General features: G+C 39.3%; 2 protein-coding genes across 3 annotated transcripts; both read left to right on the top strand.

Moving 5' to 3' along the window:
- Positions 1–41: 41 nt before the first annotated feature.
- On the top strand, positions 42–11,034 carry med7 (mediator complex subunit 7). The gene is made up of 2 exons (XM_061277567.1): positions 42–202; positions 9,960–11,034. The coding sequence occupies exon 2, from the start codon at positions 9,969–9,971 to the stop codon at positions 10,731–10,733; it is 765 nt and encodes a 254-aa protein (XP_061133551.1). The 5' UTR covers positions 42–202; positions 9,960–9,968; the 3' UTR covers positions 10,734–11,034.
- A 1,207-nt stretch (positions 11,035–12,241) lies between these two features.
- On the top strand, positions 12,242–24,373 carry lonrf4 (LON peptidase N-terminal domain and ring finger 4). Of its 2 annotated transcripts, none has more exons than XM_061277418.1 (12): positions 12,242–13,033; positions 14,382–14,500; positions 14,642–14,764; positions 15,076–15,279; positions 15,345–15,471; positions 15,624–15,699; positions 17,037–17,151; positions 17,266–17,387; positions 17,493–17,651; positions 21,242–21,404; positions 21,481–21,630; positions 22,235–24,373. In XM_061277418.1, the coding sequence occupies exons 1-12, from the start codon at positions 12,736–12,738 to the stop codon at positions 22,382–22,384; spliced, it is 1,806 nt and encodes a 601-aa protein (XP_061133402.1). In that variant the 5' UTR covers positions 12,242–12,735; the 3' UTR covers positions 22,385–24,373. The 2 variants fall into 2 exon arrangements, with proteins under 2 accessions (XP_061133402.1, XP_061133486.1); XM_061277502.1 differs by having other exon boundaries at positions 12,243–13,033; positions 15,076–15,261.
- Positions 24,374–25,132: the final 759 nt, after the last annotated feature.

Here is a 25,132-nt window from a genome sequence, read left to right as displayed (position 1 = left end):
CAATGAAGAATTCAGAACTTCATTGAGTGGCTGACCAATCCAAACGCCAAAACGAAATCACGAGGGTTTATCACCCAATGGAATCGGAACACAATCACTCTTATATCCGTAATAGAATAAGGTAGCTAAAGTGTTGTAATAGCCTGTCTCTAAAGTTCTATCAAATCGTCAAAATTGTCGGACCCGAAGAGCCGCTGAGAAGGCAAGTTCAACTGTCGCAAACACATCACTTCTATCCTTTGAGCTATTCGCAAATTCCTGTTCATGCATTGTTTTGTAGAAAAAAAAAATGCGTGTGCATTTGGCTGCTAAAAGCTAAGCTGCATGTATTTGCTTAAACCCCCGGTACGTTCAAACAGTTTGGCGGTTGGATAGATGAACTAAGAATTCGTTTGCTCGGCGTAATTTGAGTCTCATTGGATCGTGCATTGTCTGGTATGTTTCAAAGGAAATGCTTGTTGGCTTCGTTGCCTTCAATGACATACTGTAAAACTCACATAGTGCCTGCTACATCACAATATCTCAGTTTAGGTGAGGGTTTTGTTGCTGAAACGTAATTATTGAGAAATAACGTTGAGAATAAATATTTCCAAATTATATTTTTGATTATTATGAAAATACAATGACAACAATCGTTTATGAAAACAAATCAACCCTTTGCCTAAAACTCAAATAGTGCCTGCTAGATTACTATCTCAGTTGAAATCTGAAACGTAATGCTTGAGAAATAACGTTTAGAATAAATATTTTCAAATCATACTATAATTATTATGAAAATACAATAACAACAATAGTTTATGAAAACAAATCAACCCTTTGCCTTTCTTATTTTGGATTGGAGCTATATTGGTACCTTAAATGACCAACTTTAATTTCACGTCCATTCTCTGATTCATCCTCTGTGTTCCATCAAGTAATTCCATCAATCTTCATTGTGTGAAGGCGAAGGCCTTCACACTTATGTTATTCTACTCCATTCACTTTATTGTGTGAAGGCGAAGGCCTTCACACATATGTTATTCTACTCCATTTACTTTATTGTGTGAAGGCGAAGGCCTTCACACATATGTTATTCTACTCCATTTACTTTATTATTATTATTATTCTATTTTATTCCCGCCACTTTTTTGTCCCGCTTCTTCTTCCACAAAATTCATCCGATTCACTCCATTCCACTTTTCACGTATTCCAAATATTCACGACATGAGCGCTTGTATTTTTCTCATTCCGAAAATTTTCCGATTCCGCAAAATTCCCAAAATTCCGACAAATTTTTCCCCATCCATTCTTAATGGCACATTCCACATTTCACAAAATTTCGTTTTTCACCTCTAACTTCTACATTTTTCAACCGATTCAACCCATTCCAACTTTCAACTGTTCATCTTTTGCCTACCTATTCCACAACTTCCCACTTACCAAAAATTCCAAATTTTCAAATTTGAAATTCAACCAAAATTCTCTCAAATTCTGTTTTTCTACTCTAATTTCTACATTTTTCAACCGATTCAACCCATTCCAACTTTCAACTGTTCATCTTTTGCCTACCTATTCCACAACTTCCCACTTACCAAAAATTCCAAATTTTCAAATTTGAAATTCAACCAAAATTCTCCAAAATTCAGTTTTTCCACTCTAATTTCTACATTTTTCAACCGATTCAACCCATTCCAACTTTCAACTGTTCATCTTTTGCCTACCTATTCCACAACTTCCCACTTACCAAAAATTCCGAACTTTCACATTTGAAATTCAACCAAATTCTCCAAAATTTCGTTTTTCCACTCTAATTTCTACATTTTTCGACCGATTCAACCCATTCCACATTTATTCCCTTTATTCATCTTATGCTTACCACATTCACTCCCATTCACCCCCACTTCCACTATGCTTACACAATTCAACCCTTGACCCCCAATTCCAGTGTGGCGGCCATCTTGGATGACCCTGAAGTGCCACCAATGAACCCAGAATGAACCGGAAGTGCCCCAAATCAAACCGAAAGTGACCCCAAATAGACCGGAAGTGACCTCAGGTAAACCGGAAGTGACCCCAAATCAAACCGGAAGTGACCCCAAATGTACCGGAAGTGACCTTTTTAGACCGGAAATGACCCCTAATAAACCGGAAGTGACCTCAGACGAACCGGAAGTGACCCAAATTAAACCGGAAGTGACCCAAATAAACCGGAAGTGACCCCAAATAGACCGGAAGTGACCCCAAATAGACCGGAAGTGACCTCTGGTAAACCGGAAGTGACCCCAAATCAAACCGGAAGTGACCACAAATGAACCGGAAGTGACCTTTTTAGACCGGAAGTGACCCCAAATAAACCAGAAGTGACCTCAGCTAAACCGGAAGTGACCTGTTTTAAACCGGAAGTGACCCAAATAAACCGGAAGTGACCCAAATCAGACCGGAAATGACCCGAATCAAACCGGAAGTGACCTTATTTCAACACTAAGTGCCCCAAATAGCTACAATTGCTAACTTTTTCGTTTTTTGTCCGATTTAACCCGTTTCAACATTTTTACCCCAAAAGTGAACCTCTTGAGGCCGTTTTTTGTTTTTTTTCCAAATTTAGAAAGATTTTGGCGCAATTGCTTTTTTTATTTTCCCATTCATTCTCTATGGGGATTCAACATTTGCTCTAACTTCTATATTTTTCAACTGATTCAACCCGTTCCAACTTTCAACTGTACATCTTTTGCCTGCCTATTCCACAACTTCCCACTTACCAAAAATTCCAAATTCGAAATTCAACCAAATTCTCCAAAATTTCGTTTTTCTACTCTAATTTCTACATTTTTCAACCGATTCAACCCATTCCAACTTTCAGCTGTTCATCTTCTGCCTACCTATTCCACAACTTCCCACTTACCAAATATTCCAAACTTTCAATTTTGAAATTCACCACAAATTCTCCAAATATTCTACATTTCTCAAGTAATTCAACACGTTTCAACATCGTTCGGCAGCATTCCCCGAAAAAGTTATTCATACATTTCGCCTTCACACGCAATTTCTCCAGAAATTGCAAAATTCTAGTTGTGTGAAGGCGAAGGCCTTCACACATATGTTATTCTACTCCATTTACTTTATTATTATTATTATTCTATTTTATTCCCGCCACTTTTTTGTCCCGCTTCTTCTTCCACAAAATTCATCCGATTCACTCCATTCCACTTTTCACGTATTCCAAATATTCACGACATGAGCGCTTGTATTTTTCTCATTCCGAAAATTTTCCGATTCCGCAAAATTCCCCAAATTCCGACAAATTTTTCCCCATCCATTCTTAATGGCACATTCGACATTTCACAAAATTTCGTGTTTCACCTCTAACTTCTACATTTTTCAACCGATTCAACCCATTCCAACTTTCAACTGTTCATCTTTTGCCTACCTATTCCACAACTTCCCACTTACCAAAAATTCCAAATTTTCAAATTTGAAATTCAACCAAAATTCTCTCAAATTCCGTTATTCCGCTCTAATTTCTACATTTTTCAACCGATTCAACCCATTCCAAATGCATTCACCTTATGCTTCCCACATTCACTCCCATTCACCCCCACTTCCACTACGCTTACACATTCAACCCTTGACCCCCAATTCCAGTGTGGCGGCCATCTTGGATTGACCCTCAAGTGCCCCCAATGAACCCAAAATGAACCGGAAGTGCCCCAAATCAAACCGAAAGTGACCCCAAATAGACCGGAAGTGACCTCAGGTAAACCGGAAGTGACCCCAAATCAAACCGGAAGTGACCCCAAATGTACCGGAAGTGACCTTTTTAGACCGGAAATGACCCCTAATAAACCGGAAGTGACCTCAGACGAACCGGAAGTGACCCAAATTAAACCGGAAGTGACCCATATAAACCGGAAGTGACCCCAAATAGACCGGAAGTGACCCCAAATAGACCGGAAGTGACCTCTGGTAAACCGGAAGTGACCCCAAATCAAACCGGAAGTGACCCCAAATGTACCGGAAGTGACCTTTTTAGACCGGAAATGACCCCTGATAAACCGGAAGTGACCTCAGACGAACCGGAAGTGACCCAAATTAAACCGGAAGTGACCCAAATAAACCGGAAGTTACCCCAAGTAGACCGGAAGTGACCCAAATCAAGCCGGAAGTGACCTTATTTCAACACTAAGTGCCCCAAATAGCTACATTTGCGCTAACGTCTTCGTTTTTTGTCCGATTTAACCCGTTTCAACATTTTTACCCCAAAAGTGAACCTCCTGAGGCCGTTTTTTTTGGTTTTGTTCCAAATTTAGAAAGATTTTGGCGCAATTGCTTTTTTTTATTTTCCCATTCATTCTCTATGGGGATTCAACATTTGCTCTAACTTCTACATTTTTTAACTGATTCAACCCGTTCCAACTTTCAACTGTTCATCTTTTGCCTACCTATTCCACAACTTCCCACTTACCAACAATTCCAAATTTAAAATTCAACCAAATTCTCCAAAATTTCGTTTTTCTACTCTAACTTCTACATTTTTCTACCGATTCAACCCATTCCAACTTTCAACTGTTCATCTTTTGCCTACCTATTCCACAACTTCCCACTTACCAAATATTCCAAACTTTCAATTTTGAAATTCACCACAAATTCTCCAAATATTCTACATCTCTCAAGTAATTCAACACGTTTCAACATCGTTCGGCAGCATTCCCCGAAAAAGTTATTCATACATTTCGCCTTCACACGCAATTTCTCCAGAAATTGCAAAATTCTAGTTATTATTATTATTCTATTTTATTCCCGCCACTTTTTTGTCCCGCTTCTTCTTCCACAAAATTCATCCGATTCACTCCATTCCACTTTTCACGTATTCCAAATATTCACGACATGAGCGCTTGTATTTTTCTCATTCCGAAAATTTTCCGATTCCGCAAAATTCCCAAAATTCCGACAAATTTTTCCCCATCCATTCTTAATGGCACATTCCACATTTCACAAAATTTCGTTTTTCACCTCTAACTTCTACATTTTTCAACCGATTCAACCCATTCCAACTTTCAACTGTTCATCTTTTGCCTACCTATTCCACAACTTCCCACTTACCAAAAATTCCAAATTTTCAAATTTGAAATTCAACCAAAATTCTCTCAAATTCTGTTTTTCTACTCTAATTTCTACATTTTTCAACCGATTCAACCCATTCCAACTTTCAACTGTTCATCTTTTGCCTACCTATTCCACAACTTCCCACTTACCAAAAATTCCAAATTTTCAAATTTGAAATTCAACCAAAATTCTCCAAAATTCAGTTTTTCCACTCTAATTTCTACATTTTTCAACCGATTCAACCCATTCCAACTTTCAACTGTTCATCTTTTGCCTACCTATTCCACAACTTCCCACTTACCAAAAATTCCGAACTTTCACATTTGAAATTCAACCAAATTCTCCAAAATTTCGTTTTTCCACTCTAATTTCTACATTTTTCGACCGATTCAACCCATTCCACATTTATTCCCTTTATTCATCTTATGCTTACCACATTCACTCCCATTCACCCCCACTTCCACTATGCTTACACAATTCAACCCTTGACCCCCAATTCCAGTGTGGCGGCCATCTTGGATGACCCTGAAGTGCCACCAATGAACCCAGAATGAACCGGAAGTGCCCCAAATCAAACCGAAAGTGACCCCAAATAGACCGGAAGTGACCTCAGGTAAACCGGAAGTGACCCCAAATCAAACCGGAAGTGACCCCAAATGTACCGGAAGTGACCTTTTTAGACCGGAAATGACCCCTAATAAACCGGAAGTGACCTCAGACGAACCGGAAGTGACCCAAATTAAACCGGAAGTGACCCAAATAAACCGGAAGTGACCCCAAATAGACCGGAAGTGACCCCAAATAGACCGGAAGTGACCTCTGGTAAACCGGAAGTGACCCCAAATCAAACCGGAAGTGACCACAAATGAACCGGAAGTGACCTTTTTAGACCGGAAGTGACCCCAAATAAACCAGAAGTGACCTCAGCTAAACCGGAAGTGACCTGTTTTAAACCGGAAGTGACCCAAATAAACCGGAAGTGACCCAAATTAGACCGGAAATGACCCGAATCAAACCGGAAGTGACCTTATTTCAACACTAAGTGCCCCAAATAGCTACAATTGCTAACTTTTTCGTTTTTTGTCCGATTTAACCCGTTTCAACATTTTTACCCCAAAAGTGAACCTCTTGAGGCCGTTTTTTGTTTTTTTTCCAAATTTAGAAAGATTTTGGCGCAATTGCTTTTTTTATTTTCCCATTCATTCTCTATGGGGATTCAACATTTGCTCTAACTTCTATATTTTTCAACTGATTCAACCCGTTCCAACTTTCAACTGTACATCTTTTGCCTGCCTATTCCACAACTTCCCACTTACCAAAAATTCCAAATTCGAAATTCAACCAAATTCTCCAAAATTTCGTTTTTCTACTCTAATTTCTACATTTTTCAACCGATTCAACCCATTCCAACTTTCAGCTGTTCATCTTCTGCCTACCTATTCCACAACTTCCCACTTACCAAATATTCCAAACTTTCAATTTTGAAATTCACCACAAATTCTCCAAATATTCTACATTTCTCAAGTAATTCAACACGTTTCAACATCGTTCGGCAGCATTCCCCGAAAAAGTTATTCATACATTTCGCCTTCACACGCAATTTCTCCAGAAATTGCAAAATTCTAGTTATTATTATTATTATATTTTATTCTCCTCACTTTTTTGTCCCGCTTCTTCTTTCACAAAATTCACCCGATTCACTCCATTCCACTTTTCACGTATTCCAAATATTCAGGAAAGGGTGGCTTGTATTTTTCTCATTCCGAACATTTTCCGATTCCGCAAAATTCCCCAAATTCCGACAAATTTTTCCCCATTCATTCTTAATGGCACATTCGACATTTCACGTTTACGTCGTTCCAATTTGAAATTCACATCATTCAGCACATTCTAATCACATTCGGAAGGATTCTCGACATTCCCAAAATTCCCAAATTCAAAAATTTCACGTTTTCACGTTAAAAATTCCGACAAATTTTCACAAAATTTCGTTTTTCAGCTCTAACTTCTACATTTTTCAACCGATTCAACTCGTTCCAACTTTCAACTGTTCATCTTTTGCCTACCTATTCCACAACGTCCCACTTCCCAAAAACTTCACATCTTTTATTTTGAAATTCAACCAAAATTCTCTAAAATTTCGTTTTTCCACTCTAATTTCTACATTTTTCAACCGATTCAACCCATTCCAACTTTCAACTGTTCATTACTTTTCTACCGATTCCACAACTTCCCACTTACCAAAAGCTTCACATCTTTTATTTTGAAATTCACACCCAATTCCTTTTCCCTTCTCATTTCTACATTTTTCAACCGATTCAACCCATTCTAACTTTCAACTGTTCATCATTTTTCTACCTATTCCACAACTTCCCACTAACCAAAAACTTCACATCTTTTATTTTGAAATTCACACCCAATTTCCTTTTCCCTTCTCATTTCTACATTTTTCAACCGATTCAACCCATTCCAACTTTCAACTGTTCATCATTTTTCTACCTATTCCACAACTTCCCACTTACCAAAAACTTCACATCTTTTATTTTGAAATTCAACCAAAATTCTCTCAAATTCCGTTTTTGTACTCTAATTTCTACATTTTTCAACCGATTCAACCCATTCCAACTTTCTACTGTTCATCATTTTTCTACCTATTCCACAACTTCCCAAATACTTCACATCTTTTATTTTGAAATTCACACCCAATTCCTTTTTCCCTTCTCATTTCTACATTTTTCAACCGATTCAACCCATTCCAACTTTCAACTGTTCATCATTTTTCTACCTATTCCACAACTTCCCACTTACCAAAAACTTCACATCTTTTATTTTGAAATTCACACCCAATTCCCTTTTCCCTTCTCATTTCTACATTTTTCAACCGATTCAACCCATTCCAACTTTCAACTGTTCATCATTTTTCTACCTATTCCACAACTTCCCACTTACCAAAAACTTCACATCTTTTATTTTGAAATTCACACTCAATTCCCTTTTCCCTTCTCATTTCTACATTTTTCAACCGATTCAACCCATTCCAACTTTCAACTGTTCATCATTTTTCTACCTATTCCACAACTTCCCACTTACCAAAAACTTCACATCTTTTATTTTGAAATTCACACCCAATTCCCTTTTCCCTTCTCATTTCTACATTTTTCAACCGATTCAACCCATTCCAACTTTCAACTGTTCATCATTTTTCTACCTATTCCACAACTTCCCACTTACCAAAAATTTTCACATCTTTTATTTTGAAATTCACACCCAATTCCCTTTTCCCTTCTCATTTCTACATTTTTCAACCGATTCAAGCCATTCCAACTTTCAACTGTTCATCATTTTTCTACCTATTCCACAACTTCCCACTTACCAAAAACTTCACATCTTTTATTTTGAAATTCACACTCAATTCCCTTTTCCCTTCTCATTTCTACATTTTTCAACCGATTCAACCCATTCCAACTTTCAACTGTTCATCATTTTTCTACCTATTCCACAACTTCCCACTTACCAAAAACTTCACATCTTTTATTTTGAAATTCACACCCAATTCCCTTTTCCCTTCTCATTTCTACATTTTTCAACCGATTCAACCCATTCCAACTTTCAACTGTTCATCATTTTTCTACCTATTCCACAACTTCCCACTTACCAAAAACTTCACATCTTTTATTTTGAAATTCACACCCAATTCCCTTTTCCCTTCTCATTTCTACATTTTTCAACCGATTCAACCCATTCCAACTTTCAACTGTTCATCATTTTTCGACCTATTCCACAACTTCCCAAAACCTTCACATCTTTTATTTTGAAATTCACACCCAATTCCTTTTTCCCTTCTCATTTCTACATTTTTCAACCGATTCAACCCATTCCAACTTTCAACTGTTCATCATTTTTCTACCTATTCCACAACTTACCAAAAACTTCACATCTTTTATTTTGAAATTCACCACAAATTCTCCAAATATTCTACATTTCTCAAGTAATTCAACACGTTTCAACATCGTTCGGCAGCATTCCCCGAAAAAGTTATTCATACATTTCGCCTTCACACGCAATTTCTCCAGAAATTGCAAAATTCTAGTTATACATGAGTCAGGGTACATATTTCCTGGCTTTACAAGGCCTCAACATTTCTAGCTGAAAATGTTTAGTGCACTTTGAAACCCCCAAACTATACACTACTATGCCTAATTCTACCATGAATATAATAATTAAGCTGTCTATGAATACGAAAGGAAACACTAAACATAGTTTGCTCTTCTCAGGCATCAAGCCTTTTTTGTGTTTCAAAGGTAGTTAATTCAGAGGAGTAAGATTACAAAATGGGACTGCTGAAGAAAACTAAAATAAGCCCTTAAATTTTCTGCTCTGTAATTTTCATTTATCTCAAACGTTTTGCTTTGATTCACTAGTATGTCTAATTTAAAAGTATCGAGTCATTTCTGAGTTCTCAAACATATCACTCACTTGCGAGTTTGGGAACAAGTGAGACAGACAGACAGACAGCCAGCGAGCGAGTGAGTGCATGTGCTTTTCATTTCGGCCTCACTAGGTCCTCACGGTTATTGTCTTTTGGTTGTTAATAAATGTGAGTTCACCGACTAATGCAAAGTAAATGCCGTAACCCTGTGAGTGTAATCAAACATGACGTCATGTTGCGTTGTTCCATCAAACAAATGCCGTAACCTGTGTGTGCTTAGATAAGATAAACAGGCATCAGCCCCAATGCGCTTTCCTTTTCCTTGCCGTGAAAGGCAGGTATTGCCTTCAAGGTTGACGTTGTTACTTTATTTCTCTTAATCATATGTTTATTTTCCTACATGACACCACTTTTCTGTTTACAAGAGCCATTCTTATTATTGTTGCAGACCATCATCATGGGTGAACCACAGCAGGTTAGCGCCCTGCCTCCTCCACCAATGCAGTATATCAAAGAGTACACAGACGAAAATGTCAGCAAGGGTTTTGCTCCCAAACCACCACCACCCATCAGAGACAGCTACATGATGTTTGGCAACCAGTTTCAGTGCGACGACCTGATCATTCGGCCTCTAGAGACCCAAGGCATCGAGAGGCTTCATCCTGTGCAATTTGACCACAAACGTGAGCTCAAGAAGCTAAATATGTCCATCCTGGTGAACTTTCTGGACCTTCTGGACATCCTCATCAAGAGCCCTGGCAGTATAAAGCGAGAAGAAAAGCTGGAGGACCTGAAACTTTTGTTTGTTCACATGCACCACCTGATCAATGAATATAGGCCACATCAAGCCCGGGAGACTTTGCGAGTGATGATGGAGGTTCAGAAACGACAGAGACTGGACACAGCAGAGAGATTCCAAAAGCACCTGGAGCGGGTAGTGGAGTTGATCCAGGGGTGCCTTGCCTCTTTGCCCGATGACTTACCGCAGTTGGAAGGCACCGACATTGCTGGGGATGGAGCAAGGACTCTGCTTGTCGGGAGTGGTGTCGGGCCTTCTGTGCTGCCTCCAAGGCTGAAAATAGAACCCATAGATGTAGAGGAAGCAGCGGCTGCAAGTTGTTTGGCGGCAGGTCACCAGAACAAGATTACGCCTGCCATAAAAAAGGGCAAAATGTGGGACAAAGATGCTGCCATGTGCAGTATCATTGACAAAATTGCCTAGTATTTTCTCACAATACTGCAAATGATTTAAATCTAGTGATTTAAATGTAGTATTCTCTCACAATACTGAAAATGATTTAAATTTATTACTGTGCTATAATCACCCATTTGGTTTAAGTTCAGTTTATTTAAAAGCTTTGTGTGTATTGTATTGTGGCCTCGGGAGAGACGATAATCTATCCATTGCATTTGCAAATGTGTGAAGGACTGGGGAGGAATCAACCTGAAAATGAAACACAAATCAGGTGGCCAAGGCCCCCCCCCCCCATATCTAATAAAAATATGTTCAGCTAAAAGAGAAATGTTGTCTTAACTGTCATTTTCACGCAGAATATGGTAATGGTTTATGCAGTCTGGGCTCTTTTATTCTGCAAAGAATTCTAATGGAGATGTATCTATATTAGAGATGATCCATCTGCCTCATAGGTGTGGCAATATCAAGATGCCAATTAGACTACTTGTGATTTTTCAATGGATTAGTAATCTGGCCATTCAACAAATAGGATTGTTTTCGGCGTCCACAATTTGGTACGGATTTTTACAATATGGGACTATGCAACATGAGGTGATGGTTGTGAATGAATAGCACAACATTGGATTTCAGGTTCTCACCGCATCGAATCGATCAAATTCATGTGTGTTCGTTGTTCCATAACAGAGGTGTGTCTATTGTGTAACCCTGTGGCCAACAAGGGCCGCTTGATTTACAATAATCGTGTCAGCAAATCACTTACCCATGTGTCATGCACATTTCTGCCCAGTACAGTGAAGAGCAGTGTGGATCATGGAAGAGGGCATCTCTCCAAAGTCATAAGTTTGCTTTAAATGTTGTGTTTGCAGTTGTGTGAAGTGACACGTGCGTCATTCTCAGAAGGGATGGTGTGTGTGTGGGGGTTTTTGGCAGTCCATCGGACAAAAGAAAAGATAAACCACACGACTGCAATAGGACTTGGGATAGGAATCATTTGAGCTTTTTTTCGTGTTTTTTTTTTTAAATTCACTGTCAGTCATTAGAAATATTTGCTACACTTTTTGAACTTGCGTAAGTGTACCCAATCTCCTCCTGACATGTTTATACAGTAATAGTTTGACATTAAGACCAGTTCCACCTGATACGCAACAACTTTTGCAACGTTTTGTATAACTTCTTCAAGCTTGACCTTGAAGTAGTTTCACTATTAACGCTTAGGCCTAACCTATTGGGTATTATTATTATTAATCAGGTTTTGATGTTGGGTTTGTCCCTCCGCCCCCTCGCGGATATCTAGACTTGGGAATTCCAGCCACTGTATTGTGCGCGCATCACGTTATGTAAGCAGTTAAAAGGAATAGCCTTTTACCAGAATTGACAGAGCGCAAGCGACTGTGATCATATTTGTCCTGAGGTGCTTGGTGTTCCAACAAATTTACCTTCGAGTTATGTTATGAAACTCAGCGACGAAGGGTTTCACAACAGGGCTGACGGCAAGCTGCCTAGCCAATCAGCAGCTTCGCTGCTACGTCACGTGGTCTTTATTTACGTAACGTAATGGTGTAACACAGTAACCTGGAAATATACCCGTGCATAGTATTCAGCAAAACAGGGCAATCCGCGGACAGAAGCGCCCACGAAAATCTTTAACATATTCCCGTTGGGCTTTGTCGAGTCGTTGGTTGCGTTTGGATCGGCGAGAAAAGCGACTACTAACTCTAAAGAGCCAGATTTTTTTTTTTTAATCTACCTGGTGGAAAGGGAAACACGTAATGGTTGCTAAATGCTGTAGTTTTATCCTAACGTGGGGACGAGTTGTCTCAGAACACGATTACGTTAGATAAGCAACGAAAATGTGTGCAGTAGAGATAAACAGCGGCTCAATCTTAGCCAAACAACGGGTTCAAGTGGAGACGCGTTCACCTTTGCAGTCATACAGTAAATGAAAGTCGAGGTGGAAAAGTCTTTGCTTGGCTATAAGGGAAATACCGATTCTCGTCGCGGGTTACTGTGCTGACAGAAAACCCCTACTATGGAGCTACTGGAATGCCGACTCTGCCTCTTCCCGTTGTGGGAGCCAGTGACCATTGCCTGCGGTCACACCTTCTGCAGGAGGTGCGCGGGGACCCACTTTCCGTCTAAATGCCCGACTTGTAAAGAGAGGCTAAAACAGAGGGACATGAGAGACGCCAAGAACAATGTTCTGCTCATCCGTGTCATTGAAAAGTGCTGGCCCGAGGACGCCAAGATTAAGTGCCACTTGCAAGAGAAGCTCCGCGCCAAGCAGTACCAGGAAGCTTTACGCGTCGTCAACGATGGAATACAGCAAGGTAAGCCATATGCAAAAAGCTAATAGAAAAGCACTTAACTTTTCGTGTCACTTTTTGGTTTCTTCACGTTAACCCGAGTTTCGCAAGGTTGAACTCGAGCACCCATCCGTGCATCACAACGTCCCCGCTCGGAATGCTGTCCAAATCCGCCAGGTTATCCTTTCTGTTTGCTGGTTACTGATTGCAAAAGGCCTTGCAAATATGAAATACAATGTATTTGTCTTTTTCATACAATCCGAATTTGTACAAGAAACTTGCTCCATATTTAAGTGGCCTAATAATAGCCAACTTCTGCAACTGTTGTCAAGATCCTGCGGTATAGCGGTCACAATGAGCGTCAGTAATTTTGATTTTACAAAATGCACAATTTTGGGGGGTCGGAATTATGATATCTGCATTGTATGAAATGTGACAAATGGTGGAGGTGCAAAATGAACTTGGAACAGAAACACACCATCCAAAAACAGTGGAATGGTCACGATACACACTGACATCTTTCAGCCATCATTTTGGGCTTTCACATTTTTAATCATTGTCTTTTATGCACCGGTGATGAAGTCTAAATAGGTGACTTTCCCCATTATTTTTGCCTACTTGTTAGGCCTCAACATGCCAATAAATGAACTGTTTTTGTTAATCTAGTTAAACATGTCTTAATAATCATGATAACAATAACAATCATCACCTATTTGGCTCCGGTATCCAGTACAGGTTTGGACTCCTGTGACTACATATGTAATGCATTTTTTTACTTTCGTAATCCTGAGACTTCACATTCATAAGACAGAATGTACTGTAGGCTTAATTTCAAAGTATGGGTGGGACTGTCAACAGTATTTCTAGTATGGCAGCCCTTAAGTAACAGTTTTGCCCTTAAGTAACAGTTTTAACAGTACTGCACAAAGTGTCTTTTATTGCTACTGGGCTTTTTAGCTGATGCATAACAATTCATTGTGTAATTCATTGTGTAATTTCTTTTTTTCAAATTTCAGATGGCAACACTTGTTTGGCCTGTTAAAGCAAACTTGTTATATCCTCACCTCATTATTGAGTTGAACTGCAGATTCAAATCATGCTTGCAGATAGAATATTTGAATCTAAAATACCAATTTGAGTTCATGTGTAAAATGTTAGAAATTCAGTTTCATGTTCAGAATTATAAACAAATTTGTAAACTCATGTGTTCAGCTGACAAGATTTAAGCAACACCACATGGCTTTAGCTCTTGACTCAACTCATGTCATTGCTACAAGTTCCACACCACAATGTATGGAAAACAAATTAATACATTAAATTTTACATAATTACATTTTTCCTTGCTTTCGTTTGTCACTCATTTCATCTTTAGTCCCAGAAGATCCAAGTCTGAAGCTGTACAGGGCTGAAGCAAACTGTGGCCTGCTGCGTTTTTCTGACGCTCTGGTGGACCTTGACTACCTCTGCTGTCTTCGGCCATTATGGACTGAGGTAAAGTAGATGCAGCAAGAAAATTATCAATCAAAATGTTCATGTGGAGACCTGGATTTCACCAGGCTGTGGGAAATTTGATGAAAAAACTTTTTTAGGCAGTGGTACTCTGATGCTCATCATGAACATTTGTGTACACAGGGCTTCTTTCGTAAAGGGAACATACTGTTGGAAATGGCTCAACAGACTGAATCCCTCATCCAGTTTCACCATTGCCTCAAACTTCAAGCCGACTTTGTTCCTGCTAGGAATCAAATCAAGAAGGTTGTTCACACCACACCTGACTATGTTGTGTAAAGTATAGAGCAAATAGAAAACCACAGAATGTTGAACACTTCATATTTTAACTACCAAATGCACCTGTTTGAGTATTTCAATCAGATCTGTCAGTATTGAACCAACTTCATTCAGTCCCTTCCTTGTAGCTAAGACCGGACACAAACATTACTTGTTGTTATACATCATGTTGTGGAGCCTCGGTACGTCTTGTATTTTATCATACTCTTTTACTTGTGTTGTCGTGTTCCAAATGTGTAATCTAGGTATGTGTAATAGTATTTGGGTTAAAATTACAGATCCTAGAGGCAGAGGGCATTTCAGTGCCAGAGGAAGTCTCCTGCATCATGCAGGTCTTGGCTGATTACTTGAAGGCTTCTTACCCCGTTCGAAGCCTCAGTGGCACCCAGGTAACACACCTCGAGGCCCTCAATTATCCACATGGCAATGCAGAGGGCAAAGCCAGGAGAGACGCCAGGTGCCAGGTGCGTGCTCCGAAATGGGTGAGAAGAATGCTTGCAAAGTGTTTGCTTAAAATCTTCCAAGTTGTAAAACGTTTTTTCTTTAGAGCTCCAAAGTGAATCACGACACCAGCACTGAGTGCTGCCTCAGCCTCTGCCAAGCTGTCACCTTCCTGCCTGCCAGTGAAAATGATGAGGAAGTGATGACAAGAAAGGAGGACGTGAATGGCAGAGGTACAGTGACAAACTATAATTGACACAGATGTTCTGGTTTTACATATTTTTCATCAAAAGTCAATGTTTTCTGTTACAACACATTCATCATTCAGATATTGTGTCTATTTGTTCAAATTCACCTAAAAATACATATATTCCATGGTTCTCAGGTGCCAGTTTACACTGCATGGATAAAACTCTGAGCATACTCACTGTGTCAGACTTTGAGTGCCCTCTCTGCATCAGGTCAGCCTCTTGTTCTCCTCAAACAATATTGGTCTCCATGGTTGTTTGCTAAGTAGGTAGTAGATGCTTTTCAAATATTTTCTGTTACAGCCACTTTGGAAAGTACAGTGCAACATTGTAGCATTATTAATAGTAAAGCAAACAAAAAAAAAATATATATATAATAGGGGTGTAACGATTCATCGATACACATCGATTAAACGATATAATGCTCTATGATTTATTGACATCGATGCTAAACGTAAACGTAAACATCGATTTATATCGTCGTGTTTGACCGCGGACATTAGACGCGACTTTATTTTGAAATCCAGTTCATTGTTGCTTGCTTCCTCTTTCCGGGAGCAGTGCGCGCCGCGGCGTTGTATTGTGAGCAGAGCAGGCACGTGAAAGGGGAGTCGACAACTAGTACGCGGCTCCTGGGCTGGTGCTATGGCTAGTGTCCAAAAAGACAAGGAAATTTGCTCCCCTTTAGGCTTCAAGTCATTCGTTTGGAAGCACTTTGGATTCCAAAGAAAAGATGGCTCAACGGACAAGACACGTGCAGTTTGTAAATCCTGCCATGCGGTGATCAAATATTCAGGGAGCACAAATCTCGCCGCCCATTTAAAGAAAAAACACGACATCAAAGTTCAGTGTTAAAATAAGCACTTTGTATACTGCAATACTCTTGTAATTTCCTAAATAAAGAGTTTGCAGTACCTTGTTGATTTTGCGTATGAATTGTTATAAATCAGGATATTGTTCTATATTTTTTATTAAAAAAAAAAAAATCGTAGAGCACTATATCGCGATATATCGTGAATGAATCGCAGCAGGCTTTAAGATATTGGCAAATATCGTATCATAGTTCTTTGTATCGATATTATATCGTATCGTGACAAAACCCGCGATTAACACCCCTAATCGCATCATTTGTCGGTCAGTCCTGTTGTTGGTTTTGTTGTACCATGGTTTTCTTAAAAATAAATAAATAAATAAATTTAAAAAAAAAATTGTGCCCATGTATAATGCCAATTATTATGATTTTAGGACAATAAATTAGTTAAATTTCGCGCATTATACACGGCAAAAAACGGTATATATATATATAACGCTAGCCCTAGTTAGATTAGTTAGTAGCTAGGTTTAGACTGTAACTGAAAAGGTTTGAAGTGCATCAATTTGTTGAAATTCAAACAAAAATAGAGTGCCACTACCACTTGGAGTTACACTTGATTCTATGGCAAAATAAAAAAAAATGTGGGTCCCGTCCCACTATCTGAGAAGGACTGCCCGAATGATGGTGTGTGTGTGTGTTTTTTTTTAATGATTTCATATATTTGTGCATTTTAAAGGTTGTTTCATGAGCCAGTTACTACCCCATGTGGTCACACTTTTTGTAAAAACTGCATAGAGAGAAGTCTAGACCACAACCTCCGCTGTCCTCTCTGCAAGCAGCCGCTACAAGAGGTAACCACAGTGTACCGTATTTATTGCTGTTTTATTTCACTGTCATTTTTTTGGACAGAAATTCAGACCCAAACACTGGTACAACTCTCCTTCTCTCTCTCTGTTTACTTGCAGTACTTGAAAAATAGGAAATACAATGTCACAGTTGTGGTTCTGGATATCATGGAATGCCTTTTCCCATCACAACTGGCTGAAAGAAAACAAATACATGAGGCAGAGATGACTGAACTGTCAAAGTTGGTGGCATAAAATGAAATCTGCATTTTGGATTGATATCAAATTCCATCCCCACTCGTGATGTTATTTTTTGCCTATCTCTTTATCTATCCTCTCTTCTTCAGCCTCACAAAGGACATCCCTATATTTGTTTGCACTGTGGCCTACCCCGGTGTGCCATGCCCTTTGCACATCTTTGAGCCGCGATACAGACTGATGATGCGTCGCTGTATGGAGACAGGAACAAAGAAGTTTGGCATGTGCAGTTATGAACATGGAAAAGGGTATGCCAAACACAATCATAATCTAAAACACAAGTTACATTTTAAGTCGTGCTGTCAAGCGATTAAAATATTTACTTATGATTGATCACATTTTAAACTCGGAGTTAATTGCACATTTTATTTAATGTAAAAAATCCATAGATATCTTTAGATCATTTTGATACCTATTGAATTGGATTCAATATGTATAAAAAGTCACACAAACAGCCCCTCAACAGTCCAGTCTAAGAACTCAAAATTGGGGCAATATAAAAAATACAACATGCATATGAAATGTAAACAAGGACTCAGCCTATAGTGAAACAAACCATTTTTAAAGTTTGTTATGAATTTAAACCTGTTTCTGATTTGTCAAGAAAGAATTTACAAATCACTCCCCATGATGCTTTCATTTCTAAAAACAGATGCACAACAAGCCCTGACTAGTGTCACCAGTTAGCGTGCTTGATGTTTATTTCCGGCCTCGCCAGATCCTGTGAGGTGTAGTTTTTCTACGTCAACAGTATGTGAACAGAGTGCAAATTTTATCAGGCCAAAATGGGCCTTAATCACACGATTAAAAAAATGTTTAGCATTAAAAGCGGGTTAGATTAATCGCGTTAGTAATACGTTAAACTGAGACTACTAGTTTTAAAATTTTTTACAAATTATTTTCTAGCGGTAGTTTATCCACCTTAGTCCTACGCCCCATGATCCTTGTGGGAAATTTGTGAGGAACCTCCGGCATAGCAAAACCACCGTTTTATTTCTTTTACTGGGAATCTTTGGTGCGATTCCACTTTCTATGACACTTTAACAATGTGGGAACGCCAATTGTTGCAGTTTATGAGAAAACATTCAATTCTTGCTCTCTGCTATTCTAGTGGTGTAGAAGGGTGACAAAGGTTCAGTCACATGTCTAACTAGTTTCTGAACTTTATTGCTTCAGTCATGATGAATCTGAAAAGCTCTGAGGGGTGATAAAGTTTGGCGCCTTTTGATAAGAGGGTCGACGCAGTCTTATTTATTTAGCTTCAAGCAGACATATCTGTTAGGAGCCAAATGCACAAAGTTCAATGCGAGTGTTGTCGTGCTTCGTGCATGAAATAAAAAGGAGCACATGTCAACGTCAAGGGGGTCTTTTTAAATGACTCTCAGACTCATTTGTCTGTGTTCCTTATTGCAGTGTAGAATCTGGAATCTCTGGTGGCAACGACTTAAAATCAAGCTCTTGTTTGTCACCGATTAGTCTTCTGCTGTTAAGTACAACCGCCAGCAGCGCAACAAGCTCCGAGACATGCTAGACATTATTCAACACAATAACGATTAATCGCTTAGAAGACGCGGTATAGAAAATCGTTCCAAAACACTGCTCCATGAAGCGAAACTTATGGTAATCAATGGGACCATTTGACCAAAGTCTCTTAGCCGAAGTTCCTCCCACAGTTGTTTCCCCACAAAAGTCATTGACATTATTGACGGAGGATTCCGTCGACGAGTACTCTCGTCAACTCTATTTTATTAATGGGTGGATAAGACTCCTGGCAAGAGTTGTTCTTGCTGGCTCATAGAGAGGTGATGTAAACTGTAAGGCCAGCCCAAATGGGAAAACAATGGAGAATGTAGTGAGTAATGTAGAGAGTGAGCAAAAATGTCAAAACTGAAGCGATCGTTTTTCTAATAGCTTACAATTGAGCAGATTTAGAGGAGGTGACTGTAAGTACGCGACAGACAAGTCCGCATCACAAGCCACCGCCGGCTCGGGCATACACGTAGTGTGTGCAAGTGTTTGTGCCACAGTCCGGATTAATTGTCGTCATCTGACGACTATTCTGATACAGTGACGCACAAATACATCCCTTTTGAATAGCAAAACACCACATGCATTTTGAGCACCCACGCAAAGATCTCTGTAAATAGCCCAACATTTGTAAATAGGTTGTCAGATGTGAAAATGTTGCGCACGTTATCAAATATGTAATTAGATGTATGCGCCATCAAAACACATTTTCATTGTTTTTGTTCATGTTTTATAGAAGGAAAGGGCTGTTGAGAACCCAAGCCAAAAAATACTAGTGTCAAAGTCACAGTTGTGCAGAAAATGTGTCTTGCACAAAAACCTCATTTCTCCTTATTTTGTCTGAGATTGCTGATTTGAGTGAAACTAAGCTATTTTCAAATGATGATAAGTAAGAAGGGTATAAGGTCGAATCATACTTTTTTTTTTCTTTCCTTTCATTTGATACTAACCATTTATATATAGACATAGTACACATAGTACAATATTCTGTAGGCCTTAAAAAAATAGTGAGAATGCTCAAAACCGGCTGGTATTTTGGGGGTTGATATTCTGAAAATGCTTGGCATTCAAAGAGTAAAAAATTCAGTCTCAAGAGAACTGAACTCCATGCACATACTAAACATTACATACATTCACTAACATAATGTATGTGATAAAAGCTGTTAAAATGTAGACTTGATCTAACAATTCTTTTAGTGTCATATACATTTCAATAGAAGGGCTGTTGAGAATGGCGGCTCGGTGGGGCACTGGTTAGCACATCCGACTCACAGTTAGGAGGGTGCCAGTTCGATTCCACCTCCGACCCTACCTGTGTGGAGTTTGCATGTTCTCCCTGTGCCCGCGTGGGTTTTCTCCGGGCACTCCGGTTTCCTCCCACATCCCAAAAACATGCTTGGTAGGCCGAGTGAGCACTCCAAATTGTGAGTGCGAGTGGTTTGTTTGTCTCTGTGTGACCTGCGATCGGCTGGCAACCGGTTCAGGGTGTCCCCCGTCTACTGCCCGATGATCGCTGGCTCCAGGACGCCCGCGACCCCCTAGGGGACAAAGCGGTACAGAAAATGGATGGATGGTTGTTGAGGATACTTCCTGTACCTTGTAAGCTAAAAAAAAGTAGTACAATACAATAGAATGGCAAATTCATTTTTTCCCTGCTTTTGTTCACTGATCTTTCAGAGGCGGACACACCCTGAACCGCCTACCGGTCTTTCACTGGGCAATTAAGATTATTAACCAGTTTATTTTTGGACTGTGGAAGGAAACTGACACAAGCACAAGGAGTGCAAATGCACAAGTCATTCCTTTTAAATTGATCTGATTCCAGTGCTCTTTTGGAACAGCTGGTAGTGCCAGTGCTCAGTTGGGTCCGAATTGTACAACCCTGAATTCCCATTTGGCTTCATGCTGGCGGAAAGCCAACCCAGATCTGTCACAAGAGGACAGCTAATTTGCTTTTGCAGTCAAAAATCTAATAACCACTGCTAATTTTGGCCACAGTTTTGAACCATCACTGCAACTTGCTCAGTGTCAAAGGAGTTAGAGAGCCATGATTAGAACCCCCGAACCTGCTATACCGTTGGACTTGAATGAAACGGTTCTTTTTCCCAAAAGCATATCCACTTTTTGTCATTGTACCTTGTTGTACGCCTTTTTGGTCCTTTAATCTAATGTATTTGTTGCTTGTTTTTAGAAGTCTAAAACATGTTTCCACTTTGTCACAGCAAGTTGACACAATTGCTAAATGATTTGTTCATGATATATCATGTAATATAGTTCCTCTATTTGCCATCTCTCCTTTGCTTTTCCCAAGATTTGCGGACTATGGCTGCATGCTGGAGATCCTTAGCCTCGAGCTACTCCCTGATGGGCGGTCCTATGTGGACAGTGTGGGTAGCAACAGGTTCAAAGTCTTAAAAAGAGGTCTAAGGGATGGTTACCACACTGCTGATATTGAATATCTGGAGGATATGAAGGTATGACTTGCTCTAAAAGTTTCTGTTATCTGTTGAGCGTATTTGGATCGATTCAATGACTTCCACCTTTCTTCAGGCCGAAGGGAGTGAATTGGAACTCCTGCAGCGTCTCCACGACAGTGTCTATCAACAGGCTCAGGACTGGTATCAGCGCCTGGGAAGCCGCATGAGAGAACAAATCAATAGGCAGTATGGCATCATGCCGAGTACTGAGGAGAACATTCAGGTTGGGGCTTTTGACATAAATGGAAATATATACAGTACGTCCGTAACATAATGTCAATACTGTTGGGTTCAGGGGCAAGATGACCATAAGGAATTTCGTGTGATTGCCAAAATGGGCCGGTCAAAAACCGCATGTTTGTTCCAGCGCGTCCATAGTTGGATTGTCAGACCAATAATTGTGTTGAAGTGCAGTATTATTCAATTAATGTGAAAACGACAAAGTAGAAATATTGTAAGCTATTGTGTTGTGAGTATTAAAATCTTATGTTTTCATTTTCATTTATTATACATATCAACAAAAAGCTTTAATTTCCCAAATTATTCATACTGTTTCTCAATACAGGATTACAGGCGACATAAGATTTGGATGCTTTTAAAGTTTCAGAATTTTCGAAATTGATGACAAAGGTTGTGTTCACTTAAAATTGTGTGATAAGCACTAACATCCGTCAATACCATTTTTGGAAAGTTGAAAAACAATGAAAGCAATTTATCATCAACACAACCTGCTAATATACATTCACTTATATCCCTATAATTAACTGTGGACTGCGGAAAGACATAGAACTTTAAACGACAGCTGATATATTTCTTATATTTTTCAGGCCTCATCCAATGGTCCAGCTTGGTGCTGGTGGCTGCTGTCTGTCCTCCAATTAGACCCCGCTTATCAAACCACAGTCCTCTCCCTCTCTTCCCTCAAAGACCGGCTTGGTCACCTGCGCCTCATCCTTGAGTACTTTTCTCAGAGCTAAACACAGTGTCCTGGTAGAATTCCTGAGAAATATTTGGCTGAGGGTTAAACATTACATTACGATACAAAATACTGATTTCACTTGCATCACAGTTTTTGGACTAAACTATTCTTAACTACAAAGGGGCTCTCGTAATATCACACCTCAAGTGTAAATAAAAGTCATAAATATCAATTCGTGACAACATTTTGAGAGGAATTTTAAAGCTGGGTTTTGCTAATCGGCAGATACTTTTTTTTTGGAATAAAAACCAAAGTGTTTCAACACAGAATCCTGCAGTGTGTCTTTTGACACATTCTTGTGTTGTTTCCTGCTGAAATAGCCATTCAGCAAATGAAACTGAACATTAACTCAAAATTTACCCAGGGTAGGAATAATTTGAAGTTTAAACTACAAAAGTAGACATCTGAATGTTGAAGTAAATGAGCACTAGATGTCGCTCTTTACTGTTTTCCAACAAAAGTCCCATCAGCAGGCAGATAAAGTTTGAATGTCATGAATTAAAGTTTAAAATTGCAATTGAAATGACGGTGAGATTCATAACATGCATGATGAGTAATTTTTTCAGGACTATGCAACCTGAGGTATAGAAAGAAAAATTCATTTTGCAGCTGCAACTAACAATTAATTTAATAATCAATTAATCTGTTGGTTATTTTCTCAATTAGTCGGTGTATTGGATAAAAAATAAAGCATGTTCTAATTTCCACCACTTTATTAAAAAAACACATTTTGTCAAATCGACAGTGCAAACAATACACAAATTAATTATGATTCACTTGCTGGTTCATTCATGTCAGAAAAAAGGCAAATTTCGGAGGACTACAAGAAACCGGCTAGTAATTATAATTTCAAGCATTTGAACAGCTTTACATTACAAGCGTATCCAAATGATTAATCATAATTATAAAAAAATGATTAATTGATCATTGATTAGCCATCAATTAATCATTGAACCTCAAGTTCATTTCTTGGTATTGGCTTTGCAGAGCAGACTAATTGCCCTATGCTCATGTTTAGCTCTTGTTTGTATTCTATCCATGGCAGCCAGTGTTATGGCAGGTTTTATACATTTGAATATATATATATTAAAAAAAAACATATTTCGTATTAGTGATTGTTGCAATATTTTTGGTGCACATACTTGAAGGCAATGTTATTTTTAACAATAGAAAACAACGTTGCTAACTGATGTTGTTGAGAACATTGTGGTGGAGAATAAGGAACCAGCAACTGAATTTGGCAGCCTTTATTTTCGTGCGTGCATTGCTAATGAATAGTCAAGTGCACGTGTCTGTGTTTGCGTCATCTGTCATCTAATAAGGAGTCTTGGGATGTTTTCATTGCCTGTAAACCTTTTTGTTTTATTTTGATGGGAGGGCCACACTGAAGATGGTCATGTCAGCTCCATCTCGGGTGCTCAGAGTTATGTACTGAGGGAAAACTGCTAAATAAAATGACCATGGTCTAAGTAGGGATAAATCCCCACTGTGGTAATCTACAGTAACACCTACCTTTGGCCCAGGGTTCCAGCACCTCGGCAGGGGCCCCTCTGCCATAAATAATATTGCTTTGAGTGCCTTTGAGTATGAGCATTCTGCAAGTCTTACAGGTTGTACATACCGTTTTTTTCATTGTATAATGCGCCCCCATGTATAATACGCACTCTAAAAATGGCATGTTGATGCTGGAAAAAAAGCCTGTACCCATGTATAATACGCACCCAATTTTTATTTTTTATTTTTTTTATTTTTATTTTTTTTAAGTCCCAATGATCGTCACACACGCAGGGAGGCAATGGGTCCCATTTTTATAGTCTTTGGTATGGTCTTAACTAGCCTGGATGTAATTTTTTTTGTTGGCGTTGATTTCTCCGACTGCCCATAAAGGCACAGTGCGGACATGTGAAAAAGGCGTGCGGACGTGAAAAAGGCGGCTCTGTATGGGAGAGATGTTGAAGAGGAATAAAAACACCCTTGGAAACCAAAACTTGCCCCTCGTCGTGACTCGGAGCCGCAACAAATGTTTCGGATTTGTGTAGGGTACATTGTGACAGCAAACGAGCAGGTGATCGAGCAAGCGTCTGATACGAAAGCATTGCGGTCGTATGGAGCGTGTTTGAAGTGAACAGCAGAGACGAAAGGAACAAGGCAAAGTGTTGTGAAATAAAACATTACCTGTAATACGCATTTTGTTATTTGCTGATTGTATTAAACTATCATATTCATTGTCAGTCAAGAAGAGAAGAGGACTATTCGCATCGGATCCATAGTGCGCATGCGCAGTGATACTGCCTCGGTATGACGTCCGGTCCGCGATGGAGATTAAAAAACAAACAATATTTGACAATAACACACCATCAAGGATTGCACCATCGCATCAAACGATGTGTCGTCAATTATGAATTTTACTAAGTGTGTTGGGCAGGATGGCTGAATGCGATGCGCGATTGACAACAAACAAGAAGAAAGGTGATTTCAAGTTTTATTTCGAGGGAAATTTGTCATGTCTCGTCCCCAGTTTTGCTATGTGTCTAGGTTGCCATAGTTTCTGTTCGCGTCGCCCCTCCCTTCCTGTGTCACCTCAATCAATGTAACGTGTTTTGTATTTAAGTCCTGTCTGCCCCTCGCTCACCGTCGGATCATTGCATGTGTTACTGTCATGATGTCTGTTTGGTTTCTGTTCCTGTCTTTGGTAATGTCACCCTGTCTTTTTGTTCCACGTCTTTGTCGGTCAGTCCTGTTGTTG

The sequence above is a fragment of the Syngnathus typhle genome, linkage group LG1 (assembly GCF_033458585.1).
Source record: "Syngnathus typhle isolate RoL2023-S1 ecotype Sweden linkage group LG1, RoL_Styp_1.0, whole genome shotgun sequence".
Lineage (NCBI taxonomy): Eukaryota > Metazoa > Chordata > Actinopteri > Syngnathiformes > Syngnathidae > Syngnathus > Syngnathus typhle.
Note: the sequence above shows the minus strand (reverse complement) of the source record. Positions and strands in the feature narration are given on the sequence as shown.